This window comes from Psittacula echo, assembly GCF_963264785.1.
Source record: "Psittacula echo genome assembly, chromosome: Z".
In the NCBI taxonomy this organism is placed as follows: Eukaryota; Metazoa; Chordata; class Aves; order Psittaciformes; family Psittacidae; genus Psittacula; species Psittacula echo.
In genome coordinates this window covers 4,583,662-4,600,738 of record NC_137742.1, presented here as the reverse complement: position 1 = coordinate 4,600,738, position 17,077 = coordinate 4,583,662, and the positions used below count along the sequence as shown (strand labels likewise).

Here is a 17,077-nt window from a genome sequence, read left to right as displayed (position 1 = left end):
TAGGATATTTTAATTCAATACTAGATTATAAAGCTGAGAGATAGTACTTTCTTAGTTACATGGTAGAACAGACTACAGAAACCATGGATGTTTCACATCTTCCACTGTTAGAAAGAAAAAGAGCACATTCATTCCTTTCCTGAATGTACTACTAATGTTACCCACCTCATATATCTCCAGAACAATTATTTTGATAAAATCCTCATCAACATCAGCACGTTTGGTTTGTGCCATCTGAGCAAATGTGGTGAGCAGACAAATTTCTTCTGAACAGTTCATTGTTTTGAGATACTTTTCAAAATTTTCAAGGTGCTTCGGGTCTAGAAAGAAAGTGACATGAAAGAAACACAATAAAGACGTATTACAGGACATATGTCATCGATATCCATACATTTATTCAGAGCCCAATCCCAGAGAAGGTATCAGTGGCAAAGGAATTAACATTATTGAAGGCTTGTAAATTAGCATCCTTTCTTCAGAACTGGCTGCTACCAGCTTTAAGGTGCAAGAAACACCATAATGTACAGTGAGCCCAGGCCATATGATTCAGTTAATATGCTAGTAATTAATAACAAAAGCTTCAAGAAGAGCTGGAATTCAATTTTTGACATCATTTTAACTATGCAATGTCGATCACCAACAGGAAGAATCTTTTATCACCAACAGCTTGAATCATTCTTTTTAAAAATGTCATCAGTTTTAGCTTCCATGACATACTGCAGCAATTAATTCACAGATTAAATTCAATCTACATGAAAGGGTATTAGTTTCAATCAGCACAGAGCCAAAAAAAAGATTAAAATTTAATCCATCCAAACACGGCAGAGATGTTTCGATCAAGTAGAGAGACTCTGGCCATTCCACATACCACAACCACCAGCAGCAATTAAACTGGGGATATCGTTCTGTGCTGATTACAAACAAAAATACTTCAAGCATCTAGTCCTAGGCTTAGATTATGTCCAAGGATCACATGGAAGAAGGTCTGTTTCAGTCTCTCAAACTCAATACAAGAAAACTAATGAATGTGCTTGTTTGGAAAACACCTCTCAAAACAGAGAACTGAAGTTGCACAGGAGAGAAAAGCTAAGAGACGCTGTCACTTCAATTCATAGCAGGTTTTCTTTTTATACTCGATAGTGAGGTGTTGTCAAATGCAAATAAACATTTCATTTGGGTGGGTGCGTGGGGTAACAGGAAGGTTGTTCAACAAAACCTGTACAGGACTTTAACATAATTTTCATTTCTTCCAAATAACTTTATTATATAGTCTTTACCATTTACAGTAATGAGAAGTAAGAGCCTGATTCAACCCTATGCAACGCCTCTACTATTACTGGGAATCTATTAAATCTTCTTTGTATTGAACATTTTGGCTCCACTGACAAGCTGGTTTTACTGTTTTCTCTGCATAAAAAGCTTGGGTTTTCTCTTGCTTTTTTTATTTTGCCAGCAGAAGATACATCACATAATTGCAAGTTCTTTTACAAGCTGTAAGAGCAGTGTTCTGTAATCCTATTCCCTTCTGGTTTCGTCATTGAGCCTCGCAACAAGCTCAAACAAGATAAATACTTCACAGGATACAGAGAACTCTTTGAAAGAGTCATCCTATGTTTGGAAGTGTGACATAGGATCACAGACGTATTTCACCATTAACTTTGCAAAGCTTCACATCTACACAGGAGCTATTTCAGTAACACTCCTTCAAGGTACAGAGGAATCATTTTGCAAGAATCTTACATAATGATAAAATGAGGCATGTAATTCTTCATTTGGGTTATCTATAGAAGACCTAGTCCCCGTTCAGACAGACAAGTTTCAATAAACACTGTGTCAATGTCTCCTTATAGAATCAGAACTTTTTTCCTGTTCTTTCTTTAAACACACCACCTTTCTATGACTCTTTGATGTGTTTTTCTGCTAAATAGCAACGAACCTGCAGGGAATTCAGTAAAGACTCTGTTGAGACCCATAATACAGCAAGGCTCACACTGTAAGTGAAAGCTGTTTATGCTACTACCTTCCATTTTTGAGTAACAGAAAAAAACAAAACTAGCAAAGCGCAGATCTCATCCCATCATATGATGTAGGTCACTGGAAGGCCAAGGTTGACAATTCAGCTGTGATATAACCTTGAATGGAGTAGAAGAGGCAATTCCCTGTCTTGCAATTTAAAGCTTGGAATGGGCCAGATCTGCATTCCCCATCATGCTGCTCTTCCACATAGCCTTGTCTGTTTCTGCAAGGTCACTAGGTAGGAAAAGCGAAGGCATAACTTTTACAGACACATCTCCAGCACTGTGTAAGTCCTGTCCTGCAAAGCAGCTTGCAAAGTGATGACAATGCTGCAAAGATCAGACATTGAATAGGGGCTGTGTTGGGAACTGTAGGGAAACTGATAGTGTTTAAAACAGTGAACCTCCTGAGAAGACTTAGGTGAAGAAGTCTGTCATGAGCTTAAACAGACAGATGCATTTAATGATTGTAAAGAGCTGGGGAACTTTTTTCTTATAGTACCTTTTATGTCAGCAAGGGTTAAAGCAGTCCTCCATGATCCCGTTGTGTAATTGCTTCCATTTTGTTTAGGCAGTTTAACCTCACTTTAACCCCTCTGACTGCTGTTCAAGACGAAACAAAATTACTTCGATGATCTTAGACCAGCAATAATAATAAACTCCTCTGGTGTTGCAAACCTCTTTGTGTGAAGGACAGAGAGACTGATTACTCCTCCAAACTGTTTGCGCTGCATGAATGATAATGACCAGTCAAAACTGTACCTCCAAGGGTGATTTAATCCACTGGCACTTGGGAGTTTACCTCAAGGCATAGTGAGGGTTCAAAGGCACAGTGAAGAATGGCTTCCCCTAGACAAATTTTGGGGGCAGAGCCTTCTGAAACCTGCAGCCTCTTCACTTGTATAACAAGCTGGGAGTTAGATCCTTGGCTAGCATAAATAACTTCAGTGAAGAGGTATTAATTTTATTGCCAAGGCATATTAATTTTATTAAAGCCTGTTCTGGAGTACTGTTAGCCATTCAAAGACAAATTCGTCCCATTCAAATTATCTCATCACTTTTGGCTGCTGACAGATCGAAGGCATCTCCAGACCACTCAAACTACCATCAAACCATCCATACCTGCAATCCCAGTGTGACAGCATGCTCTGCAATTACCACAAAGTGCAGGAGCCTATGAGAAAGACATGCTGTGGCAAGAGGAATCTTTTAGAAATATGCAAAGTAAACATAATGCTGAGTTAAATTGACCTGATTTGCACTCATAAACAAGGTAAGGTGAATGCAATTATGCCGTGGCCATGCACTAAAGGTCGAATGTCATGATTTTTAATTATAAACACAAAACAGCAAAACAGCAGTTGTATGGACCTGGGAGGCCATCCATTTAGCACAGCTTTACAATCCTCAAACTACACGCAGGCCACAGTGCCTGCATGGTGGGGGGAAGAAACCAAGAGTGAGAGTCCCCCTTAGTCCATGTTTCATCAAGTTTGCTGTGTTTGGAAACATTATTAGTCATACTGTGTGATGAATATGAAGTTAATGTTAGGGCTACAGATGACCCAAATTCTTATTTCAAACATATTTCAAAACCAGAAAGAAGTAGGTTTCTTTTCAAAGGCTTCTGCCATTCTGACTGTTTGGCTGCTGCTGTAGCATATATCCACTGCTTTCAGATATGAGTGGTCATAAGTTTTGAGATGAAACATGCAAGAATTTTTCATAGGCTACAATATTAACTATAAATGAAAAAAAAAAAGAAAACAAATAAAAAACAACACCCGACAACTCTACAACCATTTAATTTGTCCCCTTCGTTAGTTAGGGGTATCAAGTAGGCAGACATACCAACACGTAAGACAATCAAAACAATGTGGGAAAATGCTCATATTCCCACTGCTGATGGATCCATACTGTCCCTACAATACCTCTGAGTGCCTCGTTCTGGGAACAGTCTACACTGAGCTAAATTATGTTAGTTTACAGGGGTTTAACTCTGCACAGCTGCTTCTGCTGAATCGTTTTATTCCTAGGTGGACTTCAGTTAACTCCTAAAACATTATCAAAGACAGAAGACTCATGCAGGGTTTGGTTTTGGTTGTCGGTGTGGTTTTGGGGGTTTTTTTTGGGGGGGAGGGGGGGGCTTGTTTTGTTTTTGTTTAATTTTTCTTTAAAGGAAACTAGAAATCTCCATGCCTGGTTTTAGGTTTAAATTATTTTATAACGTATATGACATAATAATGACCACATCTGACGTATGTAATCCCAATAAACTGATCTTTTGAGTGCACCTGTCTGTGCACTCTATTTATAGAAGCAGACTATACCATAAACTTTTGCCTTCCACGTGGATCCAGCAAGTTACAGACTTTAAAATCACTTATGCCTGGGGACAATCCTTCCATCTTCTGATGATGGAGTAAGGTCCAATAAGTGTTTCACTGTAAAGTGAGATCAATTAATTACTTAGTGTTCACACAGCTGTAACATTCTTTACCTGCAGCTCAGACAGGTACGTAATTCTTCTCTGTCTTTGAAAACCACCAAAGATTTTGCATCTTTAAAGCATTTGCTTTAAAACCATAATCCTCATTGATCACTACAAACAAAGGTAAAAGCAACAGCACACTAAGGAGTGAAAGATCTGAAAAGTGTGATGTTAATTCCCAGAGGGAATGAAATCCACCCCCGGAGGAAGATCCCTCAGCAGATTCTTGGTTTCAGTGTTCTGTTTGCAATATCAGATATATTAAAAAAGGTCTTTCCATGATACAGATTCAACTCCTACACTGAAGTGACTCCTACAAAGGTCATGTTTCAGGTGTGAAGGAGATTTCTGTAATTTGGCCATCTTTGTGATGATTTCTTCACACCGCTTCACATGTGTGGTAAGCTTCTCTGATACAGTTTTCATACAGGTGGAAAAGATGTTTTCAAACAAATTCCTTTCTCAATCTGATTATCTATTTAAATGCAAGCAGATTTTTTTCCCCAGAAAAATACCTAACAAATTAAAACATCCGGGTTATAGTTTGCTGTAACATCTGCAGATTACAAAAATGCATGTCTGCTCTCAAGTTCAGAGCCCTGAACCGAAAGATGGCATACAGTTAGCTCCTCTTTTTGTTTTATTTATAAAGTTGTTTGTGAGATATTAATACATGTAATTCTGAAACCTAGAAATCTGCCCCTGAACAGAAACACTAGCAAAGCAAGACACTTACACTTAGGTTACATTCTATTTTAAGAGCTTTAAAGAATTTTGCAACTGTACTTCAATCTGAGATAGTCAGACTCACACAGCCAAAACATCTCATGAACACTGTGCTAGAGGACTGTGCAATTTAAGTGAAGAGATTTTCCATATTATAAGATAAACTACACTACTGACAGACACAACAGATATCCACACAGTGTCTCATCCATAAATCTCCCTTTCCTAATGCTACCTTTTCATAGAATCAACGAGGTTGGAAAAGACCTTTAAGATCATCTACCTTCACCCCAGCACCGCTACGTGCACCACTAGACCTTATCACTTTTATCCTTACAGCAGAGATTAAGAACACTATGGGTTTTGTTGTTGCTGTTCAGGGGGGTTTTAGGTAATGCAGAAAGACCAAAAAAGAAAAAAGGACTACATGTACAGGTATAGCAGAATGACTCACAAACGTGGAGAAGGGATAGGACATGCAAGTAACGAATGTCTATGACAGCAATTGTTGTATTTCCCTGTGAAGTGTGTGTCTGTGTTTCATTAGGCACAGACCAGCTAAGCAATAGAGAAGGGTTTTGAAGGAGGAGAGAAGAGAAAAAGACCTGGTAAAGTTAAGGGCAATTATAAAACGAAGGAGAAGAGCTGGTGTCAGCTTCTGAGCATATGTGCACTAGACCTTGTCCGCTGCAAGTCATAGCTCTGCAGTCACCCTGAAGCTTCCTGCTTCAGCTGCACCTTCCTCTTCACTGTGCCTCTGGCTAGTCTGTGGGCTCCACATGCTCCAGATCCCACACCAACGTCAAACCCACATCAAGCCATACCTTGGCACTGAAGGATGGGGACAAGGCAAACAGGGAAGAAAAGAGGCTCCACCTCAAATCCATCACCTCACAGCAGGGCAATGACAACTTCAATACACAGTCGCTACCTGAGCCAATTCTCTTCCTCCTCTGTACATTTGACCACGCAGCAACTCAAGTTCAGAGAGACTCTAAAAATCAGTGGCTCTTTAAATCTTGATCTTGGCAGTAAAAAAGCCATAACAAGAAATGTTGTTCAGCAGGTTCTTGTTGTCAATTGCAACAGAAGAAAGGACAAAGCTGTTAATCCTGTATTAACAGAGCTTACAGAGAATACATGCTTCTACTCACACATGCATCAAACATCAAGAAGAAACTGTAAGATCATTGCTTGTCAGTGAAAACGTGTTCCACAGTAAGTTTATTAACATTTGGTCCATTCGAGAACATGTCAAGTAACCAGACTTCCCATATGTCCTCACAGGTTGATCTTATATCTGGCAGCTCTCACAGTTCGTAAGTCATCCTAGTAAGTGCAGCTCCACCATTGCACTCCATTTTATTATGGTATTTCTACCTACTCCTTAAAAGGAACTGGTCTCCCACCTCTGCATATGCAAGCTTAAATCTTCCATCAGTTACCAAGGCTTGCTACCACCTGTAGATTCACTCTTAACATTTCTCAAACTTCATGTGGGAACTGAAATCAATACAAAATGTTTTCTCTCAAGAGAATGTTAATGCCATGGTCTTACAGAGTACGTATTACAGGAAATTAAGTCAGCATTATATTAGTGTCAGTCAGAAGAAGATCTTTCAGATTAGGTGGATTTCACTGAAAGAACTGCTGATAGTCACTGTCTAGACATTCGTGACAAATGGTATTGTGCTGACATAACCCAACGAGGGTAATGAAGAGGATAGAAAATACCCTGCATCAGCATACAAAGGACTTTGAAACATTAAAAGTTAGCTAAAAGCAAAACAAAGCCTGAACAAAACAAATTGGTATTTGTTGCTGCCAGAGCTGCAACCCACCAGATCGTATTCCATTCTCTTTGCTTGAGATGCAGTAAAAATTTCTTGCAAAAAACAAAAATAGTCTCACTGAAAGCATGTAACTAACTGTTTTGGTTAGCAAATCTAACCAGATCAGCACCTCAAAGTGTACACAACTACAGTCTTGATCTCTCTCCTACTCTGCATAAATCACCTTCTATGTCAGCTGAACTTGCACAGAGTCAAGATACTCAATAACCTAAAGATCACTATTTTCTTCTGCTTCTCCACCAAAAGACTTGGTTGATGTGGTAACAGCTATTTGCGTTACCACAGAGCTGAAAAGTAAAATTGACAGTGAGATTTGCTCTCCCTGAAGACAGCAAAGAGGCAGTGAAGGAGGGAGTTACAGCTTTCTTTACCTGTCTCCCTGCCAATCAAATCCCGAAATACTTTCCATGAAGGCAGCAGCACAGTGAAATCAGCATTCCAGCTGGCATCTAAATAACTCTGCTATAGCTAAAGCTACCACAATCACTGTGGAGATCAATACAAGACAGAAGTCAAGGGGAAAACAGAAAGAAAATTGGCATATAGGAGAAGAAAAGCATCAAAAAAAAAAACGCTTGAGGTAAGGGAAACATCTGTAGTTGTGGAAGGTAAGTAGATCTCTGTAGTTGTGGAAGGTAAGCAGATCTCTGTCCTGGGTTCAGCAGTAGCAGTCATTTTTCTCCTTCTTAGTAGCTGCTGCAGTGCTGTGGTTTTGACTTTCAGCCTGGGAACAGTGCTGATAACACCAATGTTTTTAGTTGTTGCTCAGTAATGTTTACTCTAACCAAGGACTTTCTGAGTCTCATGCTCTGCCAGGGAGGAGGGGAAGCCGGGAGGAAGCAGAGACAGGACACCTGACCCAAAGTAGCCAAAGAGGTATTCCATTTCACAGCACAGGCTGCCCAGAGAGGTTGTGGAGTCTCCTTCTCTGGAGACATTCAAAACCCGCCTGGACACATTCCTGTGTAACCTTAACTAGGTGTTCCTGCTCTGGCAGGGGGATTGGACTAGATGATCTTTTGAGGTCCCTTCCAATCTCTAACATACTGTGATACTGTGATACTTCATGCCCACTATATAAACTGGGGGCAGTTACCCAGAAGGGTTAGATCACTGCTCGGTCGAGCTGGGTATCGGTCGGCGGGTGGTGAGCGGTTGTATTCTCTTCCCTGGTTATTTCCCTTACCATTATCATTGGTGGCAGCAGTAGTGGTTTTGTGTTATACCTTAGTTACTGGACTGTTCTTATCTCAACCCACAGGAGTTACATTTTTTTGATTCTCCTCCCCATCCCTCCAGCAATGGGGGGGAGGAAGAGAGGGGAGTGAGACAGCATCTGCACGGTTCTGAGTTACAGCTGGGCTTAAACCACGACAATCTCCGACACTGTAAGTTACTGAAGCCAAAACTGGCAAGTCTGGGGAGAGGTGAGAAAGGAGGACTGGGGTATTTATATGACCTAATACTATCAAATGTCAAGATGGGATCTGATACCAAGATACATAAAATGTATCTAAACAAAAGCTAAAGGGACAGTAGATCCAACAATTTCTTTTAAAAATAAGAGTTTGGGCACACAAGTACTGGAAGTCCATGAACTACTCAAGACAGTTCTAATGCCTTTGGACCCATTTAACAATGGAACCTGCAAAGAATTAAATGTGTAGGTTTTGCAGCAATAGCCAAATCGATTAGAATTGGTTTTGAGCATACAAATTCTACCTTTGAGTCTTTGCTTGCAGTCAGCAGGTTGCAAAGTAGAGCAGAGCTTCTCCAGGTTCTCACTCTCTGCACAGTGCATTACAAAGAAGAGCCTCCAAAGCATACTGCTGGATAAGGTTCCGTAAGGCATCTCTGACATGAACAACCAGACTCCCAATCTGTTGGATTTGAAGAGGCAGATAGAAACAGTTTCACCCTGATAAATCCCAACATTTTAAAAGGAGACATATGCACATATCTCTGCCATGTAACAGAATTAGAAATGTGAGGATTTGTCTTGCTATCTCAAATTCTAAGTTAACCTCATTTTGAACTGAACAAGAGCTTCTGTCAGGTGCTAAAATTCAAGGCATAATTCCTCTTCATCTTGATGCTACCAGTGTCCCGAAAATTCCTGCACACTGGAATGTTATTTAAACCATCAGGTATTCAAAACCACTCCAACCCCCCATTTCAACTATCTAACTCCTCCAAGACAAAGCCAGTATCAATCCCATGAGACAGCCTACCTTTTTGCCTTCAGAACATGTAGAACAGCTCTAAAAAACAGCTCATCAAACTCCAGCTGCAATTTTTCCACAGAGTAGGGGTGTGCTACTGATCCATACTGTTTATTGCTGCTAACATACTGGGCCCAGTGGTCACTCACGTGACAAAGTGTCATCCTACACAGCAGGACAAACAAACGGAATAAGGATCATTAAGTATGTCATCACAGTATGAAAACACAGACAAGCACAACTAGATCAGAGGCATGTTCAACATTTTTTCCTCTGGTTTCCAGAGATTCCTATGTAAACAGCATTAATCTAAAATTCCTGTGTTTTCATTCCTTGGTTTCGCAAACAAACAATGCATAATATTCTGTTATACCAAACTAGTTTGTGTATGAACTTTGGAGCCTTACAGTAATCACAGAATGGTTTGGGTTGAAGAGACCTTAAAGTTGCTCCAAGTCCCATCCAACTTAATCCTCCATGGCAGCACATGCAAAAATCTTATACAAGAATAATTATACTAAGAAAGTTACTTCTCTAATAAACACAAAGAAAAACAAGGATTTTGTTTCTTTGAAAACACACTCATAGAAGCTATATAAAGTGACTGCCAGAGATGTAAAAATAAAGAGAAACTCCAAGATTTCAATGATGTTTGCTTACTTCAACCATATGATGACTTTCAAGGAGCATATTAAAAGCACTAAATCTGGAGAACAGAAAGCAAACACTAATATTTGTTATAAAAGGAGTGACTTGAGAAACTATTTGGTGGATGTCAGTGTCTTCTCAAGACAGGCCTAAGCATACCCCTGATGGACGTTAGCTCCACAGCTCATCCAGCTCCTTTGTACCTACAGCATTCAGATTCTGCAATTCCCCAGTTTTAGAGTGAAGGATCCTGAAATTACAGATTACCAGACTGCTATACCGAAACTGACCAACACCAAAAGCAAAATCTACCCAAGTCCTGTTTGGGGCTTTTTTATTTATTTTGGTTTATCATAGAATCGTAGAATAGTTAGGGTTTGAAAGGAACTTAAGATCATCTAGTTCCAACACCCCTGCCATGGGCAGGGACACCTCACACTAAACCATGGCACCCAAGGCCTCGTCCAACCTGGCCTTGAACACCACCAGGGATGGAGCATTCACAACCTCCCTGGGCAACCCATTCCAGTGCCTCACCACCCTCTCAGTAAAGAATTTCTTCCTTACATCCAACCTAAACTTCCCCTGGTTAAGTTTGAACCCATTACCCCTTGTCCTGTCAATACAGTCCAAAATGAAGAGTCCATTTCCAGCATCCCTATAGCCCCTGTTCATATACTGGACAGCTGCTATGAGGTCTCCACGCACCCTTCTCTTCTCCAGGCTGAACAGCCCCCACTTTCTCAGCCTATCTTCATATGGGAGGTGCTCCAGTCCCCTGATCATCCTCGTGGCCCTCCTCTGGACTTGTTCCAACAGTTCCATGTCCTTCTTATGTTGAGGACACCAGAACTGCACACAATACTCCAAGTGAGGTCTCCCAAGAGCAGAGTAGAGGGGCAGGATCACCTCCTTTGACCTGCTGGTCACGCTCCTTTTGATGCAGCCCAGGAAACGGTTGGATTTCTGGGCTGCAAGCACACACTGAAGCTGGCTCATGTTCATTTTCTTATCAACCAACACCCCCAAGTCCTTCTCTGCAGGGCTGCTCTGAATCTCTTCTCTGCCCAACCCATAGCTGTGCCTGGGATTGCTCCGACCCAGGTGTAGGACCTTGCACTTGGCATGGTTAAACTTCATAAGGTTGGCATCAGCACACCTCACAAGCGTGCCAAGGTCCCTCTGGATTGCATTCCTTCCCTCCAGTGTATCAACCGAACCACACAGCTTGGTGTCATCAGCAAACTTGCTGAGGGTGCACTCAATCCCACTGTCCATGTCACCGACAAAGATGTTGAACAAGACCGGTGCCACCACTGATCCCTGAGGGACACCACTCATTACTGGTCTCCAGCTGGACATCGGGCCATTGACCACAACTCTTTGCGTGCGGCCATCCAGCCAGTTCCTTATCCACCGCGTGGTCCACCTACCAAATTGATGTCTCTCCAATTTAGAGACAAGCATGTCATGTGGGACAGTGTCAAAGGCTTTGCACAAGTCCAGGTAGATGACATCAACTGCTCTACCCCTGCCCATCAGTTCCGTAGACCCATCAAAGAAGGCCACATTTCTTTAAAACCCTTTAAACCAGAACTGTATGAAAAAGTTTAATTATATCACAGAGAAAATATTGCCTTACTTGATCAGCTGACCAATTCGCTTCACAAACTGTCGGTACCGTGCTCTGTTAAATGTTTCCAACCCTGCAGACAGAAGTTCCACTAAGGAATTTGCAAATGCAAAAATCTTCATCATCTCCTGGGGAGTTGTTTTTTCAGGAAAATAAGCACCTAAGACCAAGAAAAAAAAAAAAAAAAAAAAGGAAAAAAAGAAGTGTGAATTTCAGATTTTTAAAGTAACTTAACAAGCATTCAAAGAAACAATTCACCATAGATCTGGCAAACAGTTCCTTGTTTGCTAGCTACCTAGTGAACTGAAATTTATGTTTTGTTTATGAAATAAACAATTAATACCTGTTAAGTGTGAAAGTAAAAATAAAACTATGCTTGTTATAAGATCTGTAGCATGCAATTATCTTCTTGTACTTGTCCAGAAATTCAGCAAAATAAAGAATTACTAAATAATTAGAGAAAAATCACAGTAACATCTCAACTAAGAGCCAAAGGAGCAAAATCATTTGTGAAAGCACATCTGTGAGTATAACTACCAAGCAGATCAAAACTAAGAGAAAGGACTCTAATGTTCTGCACGCTAGTATGGCTGTAAGTATGTAAGCTATCCCATACACATGGGATAACTTTCGTCTCATCTATTTAGTCTTTGAGCTGTGCACAGTTTAATTTTTACTTCATTCATACTCTCATAATGCAGCAGCATTCTTGGCAGTTTTAATCATTAATACAGTTAGTGAAAGCAAAATGAATAATAACTCTTTAGCAGCTTATTTACCTCCAGACTTAAACCCAAGGAACTGCTGAAAGAGTTCATGAAATGGAAACTGTGACAACAGGGCAATTAAATCATCTTCCAAAAGCAGAATCCAGCTTGTTTCAGGATCCTCATCCTATAGACAAATACGGTTACTTTAAGTAGCTTTACAATAAAACGTATTGTAAAAGGGTATTGCTACTGTGCTAACTCCATTTTGCTTGTAAGAACAAAAAAAAAAGCAAGCACAAATGAACTCTCCTTCCCACATTACAAGCCCCTAAATTCCTCTTCTCTGTATGGTCTTATATAAAAGCCCTCGTCAGTTAGGGAACAGAACTAGAGGCAATGCTATGTTAGTCCAGCACAGTCTGAAGGGAAGTTATCCAAACATATGTCTACTGCCATGCTCCTTTCGCACACAACAGCTCAAACATTCAAATCCTACCAGTAACACTCATTCTGGAAGCTCCACTATCTACAGTTACATCACAGAGATAAAAGGAGAATACAACAGATCTAAGTTTTGAATCATGTTATTTAACCAGACAAGTGAGCTTTTTTTTTCCCATTTCAGAAAAAAATCAATACAGTAAGCTGAGCAAAAGCATAAAGGGAAAAAGAGAAAGAAGTCTTTTGCTGTACCTCTTCTCCTCCTTCATCTACTAGGGTCCAGTTCCCAGATTCTTTCCCAGATGAAGAGGAAGTTTTCCTTTCAGTTGGTTTCATATGGCACATGAAGTCCACCCGATTTCTAATTTGAAGCGAAAAATAAAGATTACAGAAAATTAAAAATTCTGAATTAAGTCATCTTTTATTTAGGAGGAGATATTAAAAAACAAATACAAGAACAAGCAATTAACAACTATGTCAGAAAGCAGCCTAGTGGAAAAGAACCTGGGGGTGTTGGTCTACTGCCAACAGAATATGAGCCAGCAATTTGCCCACGCAGCCAAGAAGGCCAACAGCATCCTGCCCTGTGTCAGCAATAGTGTGGCCAGCAGGGCCAGGGCAGTGATCATCCCTTTCTACTGGTCTCTGGTGAAGACACACCTCAAATCCTGTGTTCACTTCTGGGCCCCTCACTACAGGAGAGACATTGAGGTGCTGGAGCAGGTCCAGAGGAGGGCAATGGAGCTGGTGAAGGGCCTGGAGCACAAGTGTGATAAGGAACAGCTGAGGGACCTGGTGGGGTTTAGTCTGGAGAAGAGCATGCCTGAGGGACCTTATCGCTCTCTACAACTACCCGACAGTAGGCTGTAGTGAGGTGGTGGTCACCTCATTTCCTCAGTAACAAGTGCCAGGACAAGAGGAAATGGCTTCAAGCTGTGCCAGGGGAGGTTTACACTGGAAATCAGGAACAATTTCTTCACCAAAAGGCTGAATGACATGGTTTAGTGGAGGACTTGTCAGAGTTAGGTTTATGGTTGGACCCAATATTCTTAAAAGTCCTTTCCAACTTAAATGATTCCATGATTCTGAATGATTCTTGGTCCTTCAAGATTCACACAATATGCTGTATTCAGTAAATGATCTTCCAAGCAATATTCTGAGCAATGTAAATTGCTACCAGCCATGTATAGAAGCATACGTAAATATACAAGAAACAACACTGGTCTTGCATATGTGTAAGAAAATGTCTTTAAAAAGAAAAAAAATCAAAAGAAGGATATCATCCTTCAGAAGATGTCTCTACAACAATCACTTAGGGCTATCACTCACTACGTCAAACAGGATGCGTGCTCCACTACACAACATTCATGGCTACATTAGCTGGACACCACATCAGTGCTAGTAAGACTAGTCCTATGTATGCTGAGCTACAACTAATGACCTTCCAGGAAACAGCTGCCTCAAATCAAGCCAGCTTCATTTCCATGTACTAGACCATCTCATGTCTGGGATACTGACCTTCAGATTCTATACCATATAAATACTTAGCTGTTCAGAGATAACAGAAAGTTAAACAAATGTCCAGAAAGGTTATATAAAAGTTAAAATCCTAACAACCAACTTCCTCGTAACTTGAAATCTATTGGCAGAACTCCACAGAAAGTGCCACAAAACTCCAGCATAGTATCACTCTCCAGATCGTAAATTCACCCTCCAATAAAACTTGTATTTACTTTTTAATATATTCATATTAAGATATTGATCTCACAAACCAAATTCAGTATTCAAATTTGTTCCTGACATGCAGCACCTGTAACAGACAAGTATCAGCTCTTTTACCAGTAAGAACAGCCATTGTGAAGTCTCTACACTATAGTACCAAAAGTTAAGAGCATCATTCCAGACACCTTGAGTCAGCCCTTGCTCAAAACACAAGCATCAAAATGCACTGGCAGTACTCATGCCCTCAGAACACTTGTTTCTCCAGGCAGCTCTAGACAAGAAACATGAAAACAAAACTCTCCAAAATAATAGCTTCCAATAAACAGGATTCCCACTTAACTCAGGGTCAGGGTATCAAAATCGCTATGACAGCTCTAAATACCAACAATTTGATTCCTTGACATTAAAACTTGGCCAGAGAGGAAGGCAAATTATATATTTAATCTGAAGCACATAAGTGCTTTCACTAATGACTGATCTCATTAACTAGCTTCTCCAAGCAACGAGCATTATTTACAGATAAAAAAAAAAAAAGAAAAAAAAAAAGGATGAAAAACAAATTAAGAAGCCCAACCAGCAAATACATCGGTTTAGCAAACCCTTCATTCAAGTGCTTTTGTTGCCAAGACAGTATAATGAACAAGTCACCGAGCAAGGCAAAAACTCACAGTAACAAAACATGCAGGTATGTCAGTCTTCACAAGCTATTTCACAGCTGAAAGGAAGCTGCATCACACCATGCACAGCAGGAGAATGTACTGCCAGGGCTGTGTTTTAAGATGAATGAGTAAAACCAGTTTTATTTAAACTGCAAGTTTCTTACTTGGGCCTGCTTTTATGACTGCCTGTAATGAACTTTCAAAATTTACAAGGAGATCATACATCCTGTTTTTTGCTCTTAAATAATCAGAACATATTTATAAAATCATATTCATACTTACTTGACAGGAGACATAAGCAAGGCAAGAGACTGCATGAAATGAAAGACACCCGATGGATTATCCAAGACTTTGATCTGAAATTATTGCAAAAATCTAAGTAAATATAAATAAGCCAAATAAAGGGCAAATCAGTTTTATCAGAGAAATTCAAAATTTGAGTTTCACTTTTTTCACTATCTTTTCGCTCATACTAAAAAGTATCTGTTCAAGACAGTACCCATACCCTGGAGAAAGTATTGCTATGAAAAAATACTTGCAGTTGTTTGAAAGCAGTAGTTATAGAAATTAAAGGAACAAAGGAAAAATAACCATCAAAAGCTCCACAAAAGAGACAGCTTCTCTCTTTTGTTTCACATGTACTGCTGGGCACCAGGGGAAATGGGATGTTGAGGACAGGGGAAGTTAGGAACCTGTCATGTGAGGTTAATGCTTGGACTCCGTGATCTTAATGGTCTTTTCCAACCTAAGTGATTGTATTCTATCATTTTATTTCATCGCTTGCTTTTCCCCTCTTTGTGTAACTGCAATCCTTTCCCTACAGCTACATTTCCAACATCTTCCCCTCTTGGAGGAGAAAAAATGCTCTTTCCAAGAATGCCCTGGTGCCTTTGGATATCTGCACTCTCTCTGATCTATACAGTGAGCTCTTTCCCTTGACCTTAAAATTACCAACTAATAAACTCTTGAAGGAAACCAGTCCCATTTCACTATTCAGGATATAGAAATCTGTTCTTCCTCAGCCCTTACACATCAATCACAGCCACCTCTAATCTCACTTTTGCTATATATGGTTGCTGCTTCAAGTCTGAATACTCTTTCCTTTTCTTAGAGAGCATTCCCAAAACCTGCTGCTGTCCGAGGACCTCTGAGGCACATCACAATTCCTTGACTCCCTTTCATGGTGCTTCCTTGTTAACCTGCTCGTGGCTGGGCTAACATCAGTAAACACATCACTTGACAAACTCCTCACTGTAAAGACGGTTCCACATGCCTGGAAAGACTGTCAGCATAAGGGGCTGATCAGGCACAAGACACTTTCCTCTCTTTCCCACTCCACTCCAACTTTCTGACAATAAAGAATTAAACATTCACACCTGAATGAATGGACAAGCCCATTCACTGATCCCAGCTGGACACCGAAGGATGTGGTTGAAGAGGAAGAGATGGTCACCTGGACAGCCAATTCTTTGCAACACAGACACCTAAAGAGAATAATATTGGAATCCTGTGAACAATTTCAAGGCTCATTCCTTTAAACTATTGCTAATTAAGAGTTATACTGTGTTTTCATTTCTCTTTCCCATGCTTTCTAACAAACCTCAATTTTCAGAGCAAGTTACAAGAGAACAATATTTAAGTCTGCTTGCTCAGCGTATGAGCTACAAATTGTTTTTCTTGGTGTATAAAATTAATTACTTTGAAGTTTCATTAAAAACTAATTCACTTAGAAAAATGCAAGAATATAAGTTTGTTGAAAATTACAAGTCTAATTAGTTTTAACTTTAAAAATAAAAGCATACTGAATATTAAGTCTGTGAGCAGTGTTGTCAGCGAGCAGTGTTGATCGCTCAAGTGCCAGCCCTCATTAATGCTGCTGACCTCCAATGACTTCAACAGACAAGTGAATTCATTCTAAAGATTCTCTAACAGATTCTGTTCCTCAAGTAGAACAAAC

At 40.2% G+C, this 17,077-nt stretch overlaps 1 protein-coding gene across 8 annotated transcripts in view; it reads right to left on the bottom strand.

The window, feature by feature from the left end:
- EPG5 (ectopic P-granules 5 autophagy tethering factor) overlaps positions 1–17,077 on the bottom strand; it is a 77,688-nt gene that overhangs the window by 52,228 nt on the left and 8,383 nt on the right. For 7 of the 8 annotated variants that reach the window (XR_013958665.1, XM_080636673.1, XM_080636675.1 and 4 more), the window contains exons 5-12: positions 16,497–16,604; positions 15,403–15,476; positions 12,992–13,100; positions 12,368–12,482; positions 11,598–11,748; positions 9,317–9,472; positions 8,808–8,965; positions 166–320 (exon numbers count right to left, since the gene is read on the bottom strand). Coding sequence is in view for 7 of the 8 variants with exons in the window: in XM_080636673.1 (XP_080492799.1) it covers positions 166–320; positions 8,808–8,965; positions 9,317–9,472; positions 11,598–11,748; positions 12,368–12,482; positions 12,992–13,100; positions 15,403–15,476; positions 16,497–16,604 (1,026 nt within the window). In the remaining variant the exon portion in view is untranslated. Of the gene's footprint in view, positions 1–165; positions 321–8,807; positions 8,966–9,316; positions 9,473–11,597; positions 11,749–12,367; positions 12,483–12,991; positions 13,101–15,402; positions 15,477–16,494; positions 16,605–17,077 lie in introns of all 8 variants that reach the window. The other variant, XM_080636679.1, reaches the window with a different exon arrangement.